At 43.6% G+C, this 15836-nt stretch overlaps 1 protein-coding gene and 1 long non-coding RNA gene across 2 annotated transcripts in view; both read right to left on the bottom strand.

Moving 5' to 3' along the window:
* Window positions 1-15836, bottom strand: part of LOC142640355 (uncharacterized) — a 37389-nt gene that overhangs the window by 17455 nt on the left and 4098 nt on the right. The gene's annotated exons all lie outside the window — the stretch shown is intronic.
* LOC142638855 (NAC domain-containing protein 69-like) lies at window positions 1740-5212 on the bottom strand. The gene is made up of 6 exons (XM_075812912.1): window positions 4807-5212; window positions 4306-4574; window positions 3445-3579; window positions 2990-3331; window positions 2383-2667; window positions 1740-2255 (listed from the first exon to the last, which is right to left on the bottom strand). The coding sequence occupies exons 1-6, from the start codon at window positions 4988-4990 to the stop codon at window positions 1959-1961; spliced, it is 1512 nt and encodes a 503-aa protein (XP_075669027.1). The 5' UTR covers window positions 4991-5212; the 3' UTR covers window positions 1740-1958.

Raw genomic sequence — 15836 nt, 5'->3', positions numbered from 1 at the left:
ATCCTCCGGCTGCGATCCCTGTGACTCTGCATGGTGAGAACCCAAGCCTGCCATAGTATCCCCACTCCTTCTAGACTAGATTTCCCACAGACGGCGCCAATTGTAAGTGCACAATTGCGCCTGGACCCAAAAACAATCACGGGCTCCGGCCCAATGAGCCTTAAACAATAAAATTTGTAGAGCGTGGGCCTAAAACCTAGATTAGAAGTACTAGGAGCTTAATAACAGGCTTTTATAAGTAAATACAGGTAAATAACGAATGACAGTTGCAAATGGATCTCCTCGGACTCGAGCCGAGGACTACTTCTTTATTATTTCTCTTTCTTCCTTAAAGATTACAATTTCTTAATTTCTTTCTTAGTTACCGATCCCCCCTTCTCTTTGGCCTTTACCCCCCTTTTATACTTCCTTCCCTGATACTTTTTGAACAGTAACTAGAAGTTTCCACCTCACTGTTCAGGGGTCACTTCCCCATTAATGCGGCCAGGAAGGTAGGTGCAGAGCCTTTAATGCGGAGGTGGCAGCCTTTGCTCTTGATATTTTCTTTAATACTGGTGCATCTAGAAGATTCAGGGTGTCCCCTTTTAACCATTAGTCTTTCCAGAGTTGTGCCTTGACCTTTATAATGAAATCTTGAGTTCTCTTGGATCTGTTCGAGGTGAAACTCTTCCTCGGCGGTATCCTCGGACCCTTGGCGTATGGGCCAACTCATAGAGTTTAATCCTGGAACAGGTTGGCCCTCCATGTTACAGCCCAAAGGCCCATATGCCCACTTGGGTCCTTTTACTCCCCACACCATGGCCAGCCTAAAATAAAATTTTTGGTTGGGCTCTTTGTTTATGGATGATGTGTCAGACTTTCAATAACATCTCTTTCTTTAAGACATGGATGATGGTTCCGGGGGCATTGTTATGAAGACATAGCCAAACGAAATACTTAACACAATGTGTGGTTTGTGTCTGCCAAACCAAATTGCCCAAGGTGGGAGGTAGATTCAGGGGCTTAAAGCCTATTACATTCATTGTTATTGCAAACTAATTTGTAATAATTTTAGTATTTTCATTCAAAATTGAACAATCTCTAAGCTTTTGCTTTAATATGTTAAAATATAAGATATTAGATATATTGTAGATAAGCGTGAAACCGAAATCACGATTTGAGGGAAAAGTAGCCAGGAATTTTCCTTCTTAGGGAGGAGAACCACCTTGTTTAGAAGGCTTTGGTTAGGTGATAGGTAGATGCATCTTATGGCTGAATCCTTCACTAGGAGAGTTGTCCAATAGCTTCATTCAGTCACCAAAATGAGAGAGAGAGAGAGAGAGAGAGTTAGTTTTAAGACTTTTAGCACGTTGACTGAACCCCAGAACCACCTACAAAGTTGGCAAACCGTAGAAAACTATAGGCGTAGGGAACCATATGAAATCTTGGAATGGAAGCAAGACTCACACAGAGACCAATTTCTGATTGTTAGCTAACAAAAATTTGGAAAGGGTAGGAGCAGCTGAAGCCTTTGTCCTGGCCATGGAAGCTTTTAGGTAAAATGTGGCATCAATTGCTAATCAAAAAAATGATCATGAAACAGAAAATACTGCCAAGTCAATCAAATGTCTCTACTGTTCAATAGCGTATCCCTGTTCTGATTTTAGGCCATTAGATTTAGAAACCAATTTAGCACAGACATGAAGTGAAAAATTGCAGCAATAATTTCCAAACCACATATATAAATGCAAATCTAATCATGACAAAAACCATTCATAAAATTTTACATTCAACATTAATGTTTACAAAATCCTCAAACCTCAAGTAATAATATGACATTAGTACAATCAAGCCATATTTACAAAATGAAAAATGAAACACTGTGACACCGTACACATGCAATACTTGGGTGAAATGGACTGATTTTATTTTATTTTTGATATGTGAGCTCCAGAGGACCGATTTTTTTTTAACGAAGTTTAGCACCAGTTCCCATACAGTAGCATTTCCCGAATAAAGACCACAAACAAAAATATACCTATGAGTATTTTGACAAAATACACCGAGCGCGGAGTAGATTCATGGCCTTTTTGAGATGTCTCTTGGAAAATGAGGGAACCCTTCCGATCACTGCCCGCTGACCTAACCTTTTTCAACTTAGGACTATTATCTGCATTGGTGCCTTGCGCCATTTTCTGCTCCTTTTCAGATTCCGTAATGGATTTTTCTTTCTGGGGCAGATTAGTGGTAATACTGAGTCTTGAAGCATCTTTGGCCTGCAAAAAGAAATCCTATGGAGTCAAAACATAATAGCATATACATCCTGAATTTTTTCTTCCATTTAAGACAATCTCAGTAGAGACAATAATCCATTCATGTTCTGCTGTTGCTAAATCCTCTCACCTTGTCAGTGGATACTACTTTAAAACTGCTATTCTTCAGGTGGAATTTTCTAGGAGCAGCTCTCTGTTCTACAGAGTGGCAGGATCTTGGTTGATATTGAAGCTTCAAGGTTCCTATGCTTGGAGGAGATCGTTGACCCTGTGATTGAGTGCTGAGCACATGACGGATATCCGCAGCTGAGTCGAAAGAAGAAGCGTGAAGAACGACACCATCTCTTTTTTCTTTGTACTGGCCATGGTTAGACGAAAATGCAGTTCCACTGTTAATGATATGCATTTGCTGGTGCTGTACATACAGAAAAGAACACGAAATTTAAATTTCCAAGCATCCTAAACAAGAAGGTCCAAAAAAGTTGTTCTGGAAGACTACACTGCCAGAAATGTGGCATAGTATAGGCACTTGACTGGTGCAAAACATCAACAGAGCTCAAAATTTTCATTCTACCCGAAGACTCAAAGATCTATAGGAGAATATTATATAACATTGTAGTAATATGAGATTCATATTATTACAATGCTCCTAGTAATATTCTGCTATAGAGATTTGTGATTCACAAGCTATTAAAGATATATCCTTCAATAGCAGGTATTGGAGAATATATATATACCTGTGCTTGGGCTGTGTCAGTGTCCGAATCACTGCTTAGTCCACCACCGTCATAGTATATCGTTATCGGTGAATCTGGTGCCCTGGAATCATTGGATTGCCTGAATTCTTCAATGGTATATTCATCCTGCTGGTTGATAAATGAATTGACAAACTGAACCTCTGCCTGTTCATTAGCGAAGTCGTTATCCTGTTCAAAGCCGTTAGTAAATATGGGATCCACAGCAGTAGGTTCGGGCCGATTGTATTCTTCTAACTGCAATGAGTAAGCGAAGTTGTAATCCTGATGCTGTGATTGAAGGAGTGATGCCAGGTATGCATCTTCCGGATTGAATTCGTGAATCTAAAATCATAAACAAGAAGGCATCAGTTACAAAAATGCTTCCCAAGGTTTACACGAAGAAGTTGATATTGGAAGTATGAAATAATTTCAGCATAAAGCACGCTCCTTCTTACCCCTGGAATTGTATGCCCTGGCACCCGACCTTCAAAATCAGAAGCAGCATACCTGCTTACATCACCATCAGCACGGGGAGTCTCATTAGTCCTCACGTCTGGTTTTTTAATTAAGCGGCAGAGGACAAAAGCTTTCTGCACAAGTTGGAGAATGAACTGATATCACTTGGTGGTAGTAAATAACAGAAGTTTCAGAAAAAAAAAATAGTACAATAAAAATTTCAAACATCAACATCATAAGCATATAAGCTATACTCTTCTAAACGTATCAATGACTGTCTAGGATGACATCAGGCATCAAGTACTAGACATATACTTTATCTGTTCAAGAAAGGCTAGTTTTCAGAGATAAAAACAAAGTTTGCAATTTTTTCTTGCAAACAATGATGATGAAACAAAGTAAGTTGGTTTCAATGAGAAAATCTTAGCAAAGAGGCGTTGAACTTCATGGTAATGCACAATAGTTATGCAAAAGTAAGTGCATGAATGTGATTAGCAAGTGCCTGATGTAAAAATACAACTTCAACAATCATTTTTCATAGATAGAGATTAAGGTGTGATTCATTTAGTGCATAAAGCACAATTCAAGGACACAATTACTCAAGGTCAGATCCGACTGCCTCAATCAAATTTGAAAAAAAAAATGGAGGCTGAATGGATGCTAGCAAAATATGAATGATATTGACCAGAGGTACAATGACATTAATTGCAGCATAGTCCAAACACAATCAAGCGTGTATAAAAACAAGGAAATGCTACCATATCCTAATGTAAATGCATAAATTCAACAGCATCAATCTTCATCCAAAGAGAGGCATCAATTAGTGAAAAAATGGATAAAAGCATGACATGAAGATTAACCTCGTGAGGATTAAAGGTAACTGGCTGATACTGGTGTATTACCCAAGGTTTCCTGACCCCATTTTGACCACGACCTACATGGTACACCAAAGTCTTCTTTGTACCAATCACATTGTTGGTTCCCCTAGCCTTGATGTACCTATCCGGACCGGTGGATTTCCAGTAGCCTTTCTCGGTCAACCTGTTCGATCGGTTACTGTTAGGGTACTTGATTTCCCGGGCACAAAAGAAGAACCATTCTTGGTCATCTGACTGGATCTCTGATTTCCCTGCACAACCATGCATAAGAGACAAGACCTTTAATTCATTACAAAACCTCAAACTTTGATGAATTTTATTTAAGAATCCAATAGAATAAACACATTAAGACCAATTCTTAACTTGAAAATTGAATAACTAATACTATTGAGAGCTTAATAAGAACAGAATGGATAAACACAAGTTCTTGAAATTAAAGTAAAAAAGATTAATTTTTGGCACTTGGGTCAGTAAGATATGCACCGGGTAAATCCCAAGGCTCATATTTGTAGATATTAACTTCACCAATGGCTCGTACTTCGACGTCCTTGCCGCCTTGCATTTTGAGCTTCAGATAGTGGCTGATCAATTCTTCATCAGTTGGGCGGAATCTAAATCCCACCGGTATTGATTCCAATCCAGTTCCATAGGATGTCATGCTTGTCATCTCTCGTTAACTTCAACTTTCGTTAAAGCAATGAAACTATAAATAACGAAACAAAGAACCCCAACAACAACAACAACAACAACAATAGTAAGCAAAAGATAGTAACAAGTAATAAAGAGCTATGTGTTATGTCTGGTTTGAACTGGAAAATTTTATATTAGAAGCAGGAGTGAGCAGAGAAGACAGGGTGTTTTGAGAGTAATGAAATAATTATAGTGAGGGGCATTGACTATTAAGTCTTCAGCTTAGTTTAGAAGCTGAGTCTCTGAGCTCTCTGACAAAGATTGAGACAGTTTTGGATTGTTCTATGACACGTTGACACGTAGTGCGTCTGTACTGCGGGGGTGTGGATCCCATTTCTATTTTCGTAGCCGTGTCTTACTTCTCCATTGTCCATCCGTACATACGGCTTTTGGATTCGGGACTTGCCTTTCCAAATGTTCAGATTTCTTGGCGTTCTGTGGAGTATATAATAAAGGTCCGGTTAATCTCCGTCCTTAATCATTTATTTTGAAAAATTTTTTATAAAAAATTGAAAAAATTATAAAAATAATGAACTATTTTTTCATTTTTTGATAAAAAAAATTTCTAAAATGGGTTACTAATATATGTCATAACGGCATATATTATTGAATCTCTTGTAATAATTGGATAGGCACATTTGGTCAAGCTTGCTTTACTATATTTGATTCATTTAATTATGTCCATTGTTTAGGTAATTGTTTGTTTTTAGTTTATTTTTATAAGGGTAGTGTTAATGGGTATGCAAGGTACTCAAAGCAATTTTATGTCAATAAAGCAAGGGAGTCAATTTTGTTAGGAAAGTTTTTATAGGAAATTAAAAAAGTTATTATAAGTGCACAGTTGCACTTGAACCCAAAGAAATTTATGAAATTTCAGTAGATGAGCGCAAAACAATAAAATTTGTAGAGTGTGGGCTTTGAAATTGATTAGAAGTGCGAGAACTTGATAACAGTAGAAGGTACAAACAGGTAAATATTGAATGATAATTGTCGATGGACCTCCTCGGACGTGAGCGGGGACTACTATTATATTATTTCTCTTCCTTTCTTAAAGATTACAATTCTTAATTTTTTCTTAGTTGCAGACCCCCCTTTTCTTTAACCTTCACCCTCTTAAATACTTCATTTTCGATCTTTATCCACGTGTTGCTCGAATCCTCTCTCCTGAGATATTTCTTTCTTAGTGCGCTTTGAATAGTGACCAAAGTTTCGGCCTTGCTGTCGAGTCACTTCCCCATTAATGCGGCCCGGGGAGATAGGTGCGAAGTCTTTAATGTGGAGGTGGCGGCCTTTGCTGCTTGGTGTTTCTCGAAACACCGGTGTATCTAGAAGGTTCGGGGTTTCCACTTTTAACCAGCACGATCTTTCCAGAATTCTCTTGTGGCCTTGTCTTGAATTTACAAGTTTTCTTGGGTCTGTCCGAGGAGAAACTCACCCTCGGATGTGTCCTCGGACCCTCGGCATATGGGCCAATCTGCAGTACTAACAAGTTCTTAGCCCAAGAACAGATTGACCCTCTTTGCTAGAGCCCAAGGGCCCAAATGCCCACTTGGGTCCTTTTACGCCCCACAATAGCCCCTCAAAACTCTATTTTTCAGCATCCGAGGAGAAAAAATAGGGTTTTGATCCAACGAGAACTCATCCCACACGTTTTGTAAATAACTACGGGTGTGGAGATCATTCCATGTTCTAAAGGATGCCACTTAGCGGTTTTATTTTAAAAAACGCGCGCATTTATTACCGTAAGTTACACCCTGTCTCCCACGTTCAACGGTGAGATGAGCATCCAACGGCCCTTGTTTCCCCCTGAAAATTTGGGCGGGACGAATACAATTTCGGGGCCGCTTTCCCGCACGTCTTGACGCTTTGGGAACCTGCGCCTTCATTTATTTCTTCAGAAGCTAATCCCATCAAAACATCAGTAATCACCTTTTCTGCGCAGAAATCCGTGGAAATTCGCATAACTTCAGATTTGTAAGTGCTTATTCTTTTTCCTTAACCCATTCTCCTCGGATCCTGTCCTCGGCTCCCCTTTTAACCGTTCTCCTTCTTAGAACTTAGTCTTTCATTCCTTTCTAATGGGAACATTTAAGTGTCTAGTTGATACCGCCGCTGGGATGGAAGGTTTTAGAGCTAAGTATTACATTCCTAGCGACGTAGGTTTGAAATACTGCCCGGCGGAAGCCGTGGCCGGTTCTAGGAAAACCGGAGAGGTCATCATCCCGATGGTCGCCTTCGTAGAAGGTGGGATGACCCTCCCAATGAAACCCGTAACCAGGGAATACCTCCGCAACCACCAGTTGTGTCCCAACCAGTGTGCTCCCAACGTCTTTAGAGTTCTAGGAAGCGTCGACACTCTAAACGAGCAGATGGGTCTGAATCTTACCTAGCACGACGTCGTTTTTATGTACGAGTGCCATAAACTTACCAATGTAGGTTATTACATCAAATCCCGCTCTAGCGTAGTTAGGTTAATCTCCTGTCTGCCCAAGTCCAATAAAGGCATGAAGGTCGACTACCTCATTGTCTCAGGCAACTGGCACGACGGCCCCCACTGCCCAGTTGAGTGGGGAGATCCAGGTGCGACCTAGGATCTAACTTCCCACCCCATAAATCCATATAAGCATCTTAGAATGTCATTTGCATTTATAAACTGTTTGATTTTGATTTACCACATGTCTTAAAAGTCTGATCATGTTCGTCTATCCTTGGTGTCTTTCTTTACAGATAAACAACTTGTGCGCCCCCGCTTGAGTCAACGCCGTAACGTCGCGGACACGAGCCCAGGTGCTACGCTCAGAGGTGTTCGTGAGCGAAGACTTGCAACTCAGAGCAGCCCACCTGATACTAGGCTACGATCCGATATCCTCGGACTTCCAGGAGATAGAGAACGCCATCATCGCGGGGGATAGAAGGCGTAAGAGAATACACGTAGCAAGACCACGATTTCTTGCCAACGACGACATCCCCGACGACCCCAACACCATTCTGTACAGTCGTCCAATTGCGGCGATCCCCCTCTCAACACACTCCCAAGCGACTGCTGTCCCGGAGGAGCAAGTGTCCTCTTCGCACACATTAGAGGACGAAATAGATAAGTTCCAGCTCGAAGACCTTGAAAGACCCCGAGGAAAACAATTCGTCGTACTTTCTGACGAGAAAGAAGAGCCCACCGAGGCCTCCGAAATTGCAGGGTTCATTGTTGCCCACCCCGAAGATGACTCCGAGGAGGATATGGACAAACTTCAAGGCCTTCTAACCAAGAGAGGCGAAAAAGTTGCCCAGAAGAGGGCAGGAGGGTCCCAAGCTCTTCCATCTTTGCCACCTCCCCCTCCTCCAGCCGAACCCAAGCTTCCAGCTGAGGAGCCGAAAAAGAAAAGAAAGGGGGAGGTCGAGGATACTGCTGGCGAAAAACAAAAAAGGCCACGACAACAGTCGCAGCCAGCTCAGCAGCAGAAACTGGACAAGGGCAAAGGTCGGGCTCGCTCAGTCGAGAGTGGGGAGATCAAAGATATGGTCGAAGTGCGCCGAGCACTGGCTACTTGGTCTCCTGACCTAAGACTGGACGGTGCACCAATTTCTTGCCAGTCTAGTATTAGGGCAATCCAACAAGGCCACGCCCACCACCTGGCCGATGCGTTGGAGCACCCCCTTTTGCTGCCCAAGGACATGGAAACCTTGGAGAGAATGAGCCAACCTCAACTGTTTCTGTCTTTAAAGAGGGAACTGGCCCTTGTAAGTTTTAACTTTTTATGTACATTTCATTTTTCATAATATCGAATGATTAATGAGTGTTCTGCTATATCTAATTCTCTAACACTTTATGGTAGGCCGTTCAAGAAGTCTTTGTAGCCAAGAAGTTTATAGAGGACTCTCGGAAGAAGGCCAGAATGGAGGCTGACATTCGAATGGAGACTGAGAAGTCCCTAGGCCAGGCCCTCGCAGAAAATGAGAAACTCGTCTCTCAGGTGGCTGATCTCAAAAGAGAAAAAGATGGTGCCGAGGCCAGCCTGAAGACTATGAAGACCCAAATAGAAGGGCAGCGCAAGCTTCTCCACCAAAAGGATGACGAGCTCTCCCAAGCCGAGAAGAAGCGCTCGGATTTGGAGAAGGAGCTTGCGCGAATGAAGGAGGAAGCCGGCGCATTCAAATGCTCTTTGGAGGCTGCCAAGCAGGCGAGTTATGAGGAAGGGGTAGCTGCAATAGAAGAGCAGCTGATAGAGGTTTTCGCGGCCTTGTGCTGGGAGTACTGTCAGCAAGTCTGGGGGGAAGCTCTAAACGTAGCAGGGGTTCCTTCAGCCTCGGAGCTGAGGAAGTCCGAGAACGTTTGGCTTCCCTTGGACATACAGGAGATAGAAGAGGCTCCTGCTGTTGCTCTTGCCCCTGAGACAGCTCTTCCTGCTCTTCCTCCTATGGTCCCGAAGCTCGTTCCAGATCCTACAGAACCTTCAGGTTCCAACAAAGAGAAGGAAGGGGGTGGGGATGCCGAGAAGGGCTTAAGCCAGAATGTGGAGCCCAATGTCCCTCCAACAAATGCAGCAGACAAAGGGAAGCAAGTTCTGTCTTCCTTTGAGTTGGAGCTAAGAAACACCGAGGCAACCAACACTTCTCAGCAAGACCCCCCTCCAAGAGTTTAGGGACCAGCCTAGGACTTCTTTTTCTTTGTAATCAGAATTTAGCATGTAATGTATGCCAGAATAATTAATGAAAGACAATTTTTGTATGACTTTCGCTCATGTTGTATTAGTTTTACTTTATTCTTTTTGTACTTGTCGTAAAAGTTCTCATTAATACATAGTTAAAGGAAGAACAAAATAAACACATCCAACTCCAGGAGTTGCACAATTATAACCTCCAAACAACCATGCACACATTTGCTTCGCAAAGTAGAACATTTAAAAACCTGGCAGAGATTAACTTAGTTGGATATTAAACAGTGCCCTAGTTAAAAAAAACTCATATGATGATTAAACTTTTGTAATTTGAGGTATTACTTTCAGTAGGATGTAAGGTCCGAGGGCTATCCCTTACAAAAATTTGTTCAACACTTAAAGATATAGAACTTTAAGATCTAAGTTAATGAATGGTAAGATATTGATTTCCACAAAGCATGTGATAAGAATAAGAACAGTGACTAAGATATCAATTTCCACAAGGTTTGTGGTCCGAGGACCATACTTAACCAAGTTTCTGTTTGACACTTAAGAATAGTAACTTCAAATGTTAATTTTCCCAAAGTAGAAGGTCTGAGGACCCGGCATAACTAAGGTTCTATTTAACAAATGATAAGATATCAATTTCCATAAGGTTTGTGGTCCGAGGACCATACTTAACCGAGTTTCTGTTTGATACTTAAGAATAGTAATTTCAAATGTTAATTTTCCCAAAGTAGGAGGTCCGAGGACCCGGCATAACTAAGGTTCTGTTTAACAAATAATAAGATATCAATTTCCACAAGGTTTGTGGTCCGAGGACCATACTTAACCGAGTTTCTGTTTGATACTTAAGAATAGTAATTTCAAATGTTAATTTTCCCAAAGTAGGAGGTTCGAGGACCCGACATAACTAAGGTTCTGTTTAACAAACGATAAGATATCAATTTCCACAAGGTTTGTGGTCCGAGGACCATACTTAACCGAGTTTCTGTTTGATACTTAAGAATAGTAATTTCAAATGTTAATTTTCCCAAAGTAGGAGGTCCGAGGACCTGGCATAACTAAGGTTATGTTTAACAAATGATAAGATATCAATTTCCACAAGGTTTGTGGTCCGAGGACCATACTTAACTAAGTTTCTGTTTGATACTTAAGAATAGTAACGGTAAGCCCCGAAGTATTTATAACTTTGAATTGGTAACTAACAAAAGCACATTTTATTAATAATAATACATTCGAAGGTTATTTACATTCCAGGGGCGTGGTACAATTCTTTCATCTAGATCAGCTAAGCGATACAACCCTATGCCAGCTACTGAAACAATGCGATAGGGACCTTCCCAGTTCGGTCCTAGTTTACCCCAAGCCGAGTTCTTAGCGGTGCCCATAACTTTTCTTAGTACAAGATCCCCAGGTGCGAGTGGCCTTAGCTTCACGTGGGCATCATATCCCCGTTTAAGCTTCTGTTGATAATAAGCCATTTGAACCATAGCGGCCTCGCGCCGTTCCTCAATTAAATCAAGTCCTTTCTCCAGGAGGCCATCATTATTCTCCGGGCTAAAAGAACTCTTCTTCAGGGTGGGAAAACCTGATTCCAGAGGTATCATCGCCTCAGCTCCATAAGTCATAGAGAATGGCGTTTCTCCCGTGGACCTGCGCAGTGTAGTCTGATACGTCCACAGAACATGTGGGAGTTCTTCTACCCACCTGCCTTTCGCATCGTCCAACCTTTTCTAGAGCCCACTGACTATGACCTTGTTAACGGCCTCGGCTTGCCCATTTCCCTGAGGATAAGCTGGGGTGGAATACCTATTTATGATGCCCATATCATCACAATATTTCCTAAAAGCCTTGCTGTCGAATTGAACGCCGTTGTCTGAAATAAGCGTATGTGGTATTCCGAATCTAGTGACAATGTTTTTCCAAACAAACTTTTTGGAATCAACATCTCTGATATTTGCTAAGGGCTCAGCCTCAACCCATTTAGTGAAGTAGTCCGTCCCTACGAGCAGCCATCTTTTGTTTCCTGCAGCCCTCGAAAATGGTCCCACAATGTCCAATCCCCATTGTGCAAAAGGCCAGGGACTGGAGAGAGGATTTAGAACCCCTCCAGGTTGATGAATATTAGGGGCGAACTCTGGCATTGATCACATTTTCGAGCATAATCCTGAGCCTCCCTCTGCATATTGGGCCACCAATAACCCTGGGTCAAAGCTCTGTGGGCTAAGGATCTTCCCCCGGTGTGGCTCCCACAAATCCCTTCATGCAGTTCTTCCAGAAGTGCTTCCGTTGATTTGGGGTGCACACACAACAAGTACGGTCCTGAGAAGGATCGTTTATACAGTTTCTGGTCCTCGGACAACCAGAAACGTGGCGCCTTTCGACGTATCTTATTTGCTTCAGACTTGTCCTCGGGGAGGATGTCGTTCTTAAGAAAAGATATAACCGGGTCAATCCAACTAGGTATAGGCCTTATCAGATGAATACGAGCTGCGTTGACAATAGTAAGAGTTGGCTCTAGTAAATCCTCCACGAGGATAATCCTAGGCAAACCCTGAGCCGAAGACGTTGCTAACGTAGCCAAAGAATCTGCATGGGTGTTTCCACTCCTAGAAATGTGAGCTAAGACGAAGGAGTCAAATTCAGCTTACTGACGTTTGACCTGGGCCAAATATTCCTGCATTCTTGGGTCCCTAGCCTCCATGGTCCCGGTGACCTAGCCGACCACTAGCTGAGAGTCCGAGAATGCATGGACTTCCTTTTCACCCATCCTATGTACCATGTTCATGCCCACCAGGACTGCTTCGTACTCGGCTTCATTATTGGTAGCCGAGAATGACAGCCTTAGAGATTTTTCGAAGACAATTCCCACAGGGGATACCAGGACAAGTCCGACACCAAACCCTCTCTGATTAGCTGCCCCATCCACATACATTTTCCAAGTCGGAGGTGCTGCGGCTGTGATCACACCAACTGATTTTTCATCCATGTGTGCTTCTTTCATAGTTTCTTCTAGCAATGGCTCGGTAAACTTTGCCACCAAGTCGGCAAGGACCTGGCCCTTCACGGAGGTGCGAGGCCTGTATTTAACGTCAAAGGCTCCCAAAATGGTTCCCCACTTTGCCACCCTACCAGAGTAATCGGCGCTGCGTAACATCGCCTTGAGAGAGGCGGTGGGTCGGGGCCACCACGATTAATAGGCCGAAAATAATGAGGAAGCTTGCGCGTGGCATGAACTATGGCCAGAAGTGCTTTCTCCAAGAGTAGATAGCCCACCTCGGCCTCATTCAAAGACTTACTAACGTAGTAGACCGGTCTTTGCACCCCGCTCTCATCCCTTATAAGGACCAGGCTGACCGCGTGGACGGCCACTGCCAGATAAGCGAACAAAACCTCGTCCGCCTCGGGGCGAGACAAAATTGGTGGCCAAGAAAGATATTGCTTAAGCTGTTGGAAGGCTAACACGCAGTCCTCGGTCCATTGAAACCCCTTCCATTTATTCAACAACTGGAAGAAAGGACGGCACCGGTCAGCCGACCGAGAGATAAATCTGCTCAGTGCGGCAATCATTCGGGTCAATTTCTGGATTTCTTTTGGGTTCCGAGGCGGCTGCAAATTCTGAATAGCCTTAACCTGCGCTGGGTTTACCTCTATGCCTCTATGAGTAATCATATATCCCAAGAACTTTCCAAATCCCACGCCAAAAGAGCACTTTGAGGCGTTAAGGCGCAACTTGTACTTTCTTAGGACCTGGAAGGTGTCGGCCAGATCTTTGACGTGTGAAGGTATTGTTTTACTCTTCACCACCATATCATCCACATATACCTTAATGGTCTTCCCTAATTGCTGTTCGAACATTCTGGTCATCATTCTTTGGTAGGTAGCCCCAGCATTCTTCAACCCGAACGGCATGACCTTATGGTGGTAGTTCCCTGTTGGAGTAATAAAAGCAGTCTTCTCTTGGTCCTCCAATGCCAATGGAATCTGATGGTAACCCTGGAAGGCATTCAAAAAACTAATACGAGGATGTCCGACAGTGGCGTCCACTAGCTGATCAATACGCGGCATTGGGAATGAATCCTTGGGGCAAGCCTTATTCAAATCCGTGAAGTCCACACATACTCTCCACGTTCCATTCTTCTTTTTGACCACAACTGTATGCGTCAACCATTCGGGGTAGAAAACTTCTTTAATAGCCCCAGCCCTCTTGAGTTTGAGCACCTCCTTCTTGACAGCCTCGGAATGTTCTTTGGAAGAACGCCGAGGTGGCTGCCTTCTCGGAACAACGGCGGGGTTTACATTTAAATGATGACAAATGAAGCTCGGATCTATGCTTGGAGCCTCATAAGGGTCCCACGAAAAAACATCAATATTGTCTTTCAAAAATTCCAACAACTCCATCCTCTCCTAGTGTGGCAAACGTATGCCAACTTGGAAGAACCTCTCTGGGTCATCCGCTATCAAAAACTTCTCTAACTCCTCACAGCCTCCTCTCTGTCACCGCTCCGGGTGCATCCGGAGCCATTAATTGCTATGAGTCTTGGATGAACAAAGCCGATGACTCGGCTTCTGTACGACGAGCTTGCGGCCGATATGCGTTGCACGGCCATGGGACCGCCGAGGATCTCTTCAACATATTCCCTTGAGGGGAACTTAACCTTAACATGCAGGGTAGAGGAGACGGCTCCTAGAGCTTGCAGCCATGGCCTGGCGAGGATGGCTGTATATGGGGAATACGCGTCAACCACAATAAAATCCACCTCAACCGTTTCTGAGCCGGATTGAACGGGCAAACGAATCTGCTCCTTCGGCACAACGGCCTTTCCTTCAAAGCTTATGTGTGGCGAGTCATAAGGAGTAAGATCTTCCAGCTTCAACCTCAGCCCCTTAAATAAATCAAGGTACATGATATTTGCACCGCTGCCCTGATCAATCATCACCCTCTTTACATCATAATTCCCTATCCTGAGGGTGACCACAAGAGCATCGTCATGGGGTTGAATGGTACCAACCTTATCCTCCTCCGAAAATCCCAAGACGGGTAAAGTCACCTTCAACTTCTTCGGCTTGCAGCCTGCCTCTTCGGCCTGAGAATGGGAAACCGCCATCACCCTAGTAGGACCTGAGCCGGTCCTGCTAGGTGCAGCGAAAATAACGTTAATTGTTCCCAATGCCGGCCGAGATGGATTATTCTTCTGATTGTTTGAACCAGATTGACTGCCCTGCCCATTAGGTTGACACAGGTGCTGCTTCAGTTTTCCTTCACTGACAAGCTGCTCCAAGTGATTCCAAAGGGTCCGACAGTTCTCGGTAGTGTGGCCCACGTCCTGATGGTACTGACAAAAGAGGTTCTGATTTCTCTTCACAGGGTCTCCTGCCATCTTACTAGGCCACCTGAAGAAGGGCTCCTTACGAACTTTCTCCAGTAATTGGTGTACTGGTTCTCGGAATACGGTGTTCACGGCCTCAGGTCTTGCCAGTTCTTAGGATGGCCGACGTAATCTCTCCTCGGCTTGTTGTTGTGGTATCTGTCCGACCTGAAATCCTTTCTCTCCTGCGGGATAACCTTCTCCTTCCCCTTTCCTTGCTACTGGTCTTCCTCTACCATTTTGTATTCATCAATACGATCCATGAGGCGACGTACGCTACGGACGGGCTTTTTGGTCAAGGATTTCCTCAAATCGTGATCAGTAGGAAGACCTACCTTAAAGGTATTGAGTGCCACTTCATCAAAATCACCATCTATCTCGTTAAACATCTCCCAGTACCGATCGGAATATACTTTCAACGTCTCCCCTTCCCTCATGGTCATGGATAACAGCAAGTCCAATGGCCGAGGCACTCTGCTACACGTGATAAACCGCGAAGCGAATGCTCTAGTAAGCTTCCCGAACGAACCTATAGACCCCGATTTAAGGCCATTGAACCACCTCATAGCAACAGGTCCCAAGCTAGAAGGGAAAACTTTACACATCAGGGTCTCGTTATGAGAGTGCACCGCCATCCTCTGGTTAAAGTGACTCACGTGCTCCACCGGATCAGTCCGGCCATTATAGATGGTAAAAGTGGGCTGGGTAAACCTCCTGGGAAGCCTCCCTTTCTCAATCCTCTGTGAAAATGGAGATTTGGAGAGTTGGTGCAACGCCCGACTTATGGCATCGTTCCCCA

The sequence above is a fragment of the Castanea sativa genome, chromosome 6 (genome assembly GCF_040712315.1).
Source record: "Castanea sativa cultivar Marrone di Chiusa Pesio chromosome 6, ASM4071231v1".
NCBI classification, from domain to species: domain Eukaryota; kingdom Viridiplantae; phylum Streptophyta; class Magnoliopsida; order Fagales; family Fagaceae; genus Castanea; species Castanea sativa.
This window is presented reverse-complemented; position numbering and strand designations above follow the sequence as displayed.

Coding starts and splice junctions, on each gene's coding strand:
- LOC142638855 (XM_075812912.1), bottom strand. CDS start 4,990: ATGACAAGCATGACATCCTATGGAACTGGATTGGAATCAATACCGGTG. Junction 3,580..4,305: donor TTACCTTTAATCCTCACGAG/GTTAATCTTCAT, acceptor CAACTTGTGCAG/AAAGCTTTTGTCCTCTGCCG. Junction 3,332..3,444: donor CAGGGCATACAATTCCAGGG/GTAAGAAGGAGC, acceptor TTATGATTTTAG/ATTCACGAATTCAATCCGGA.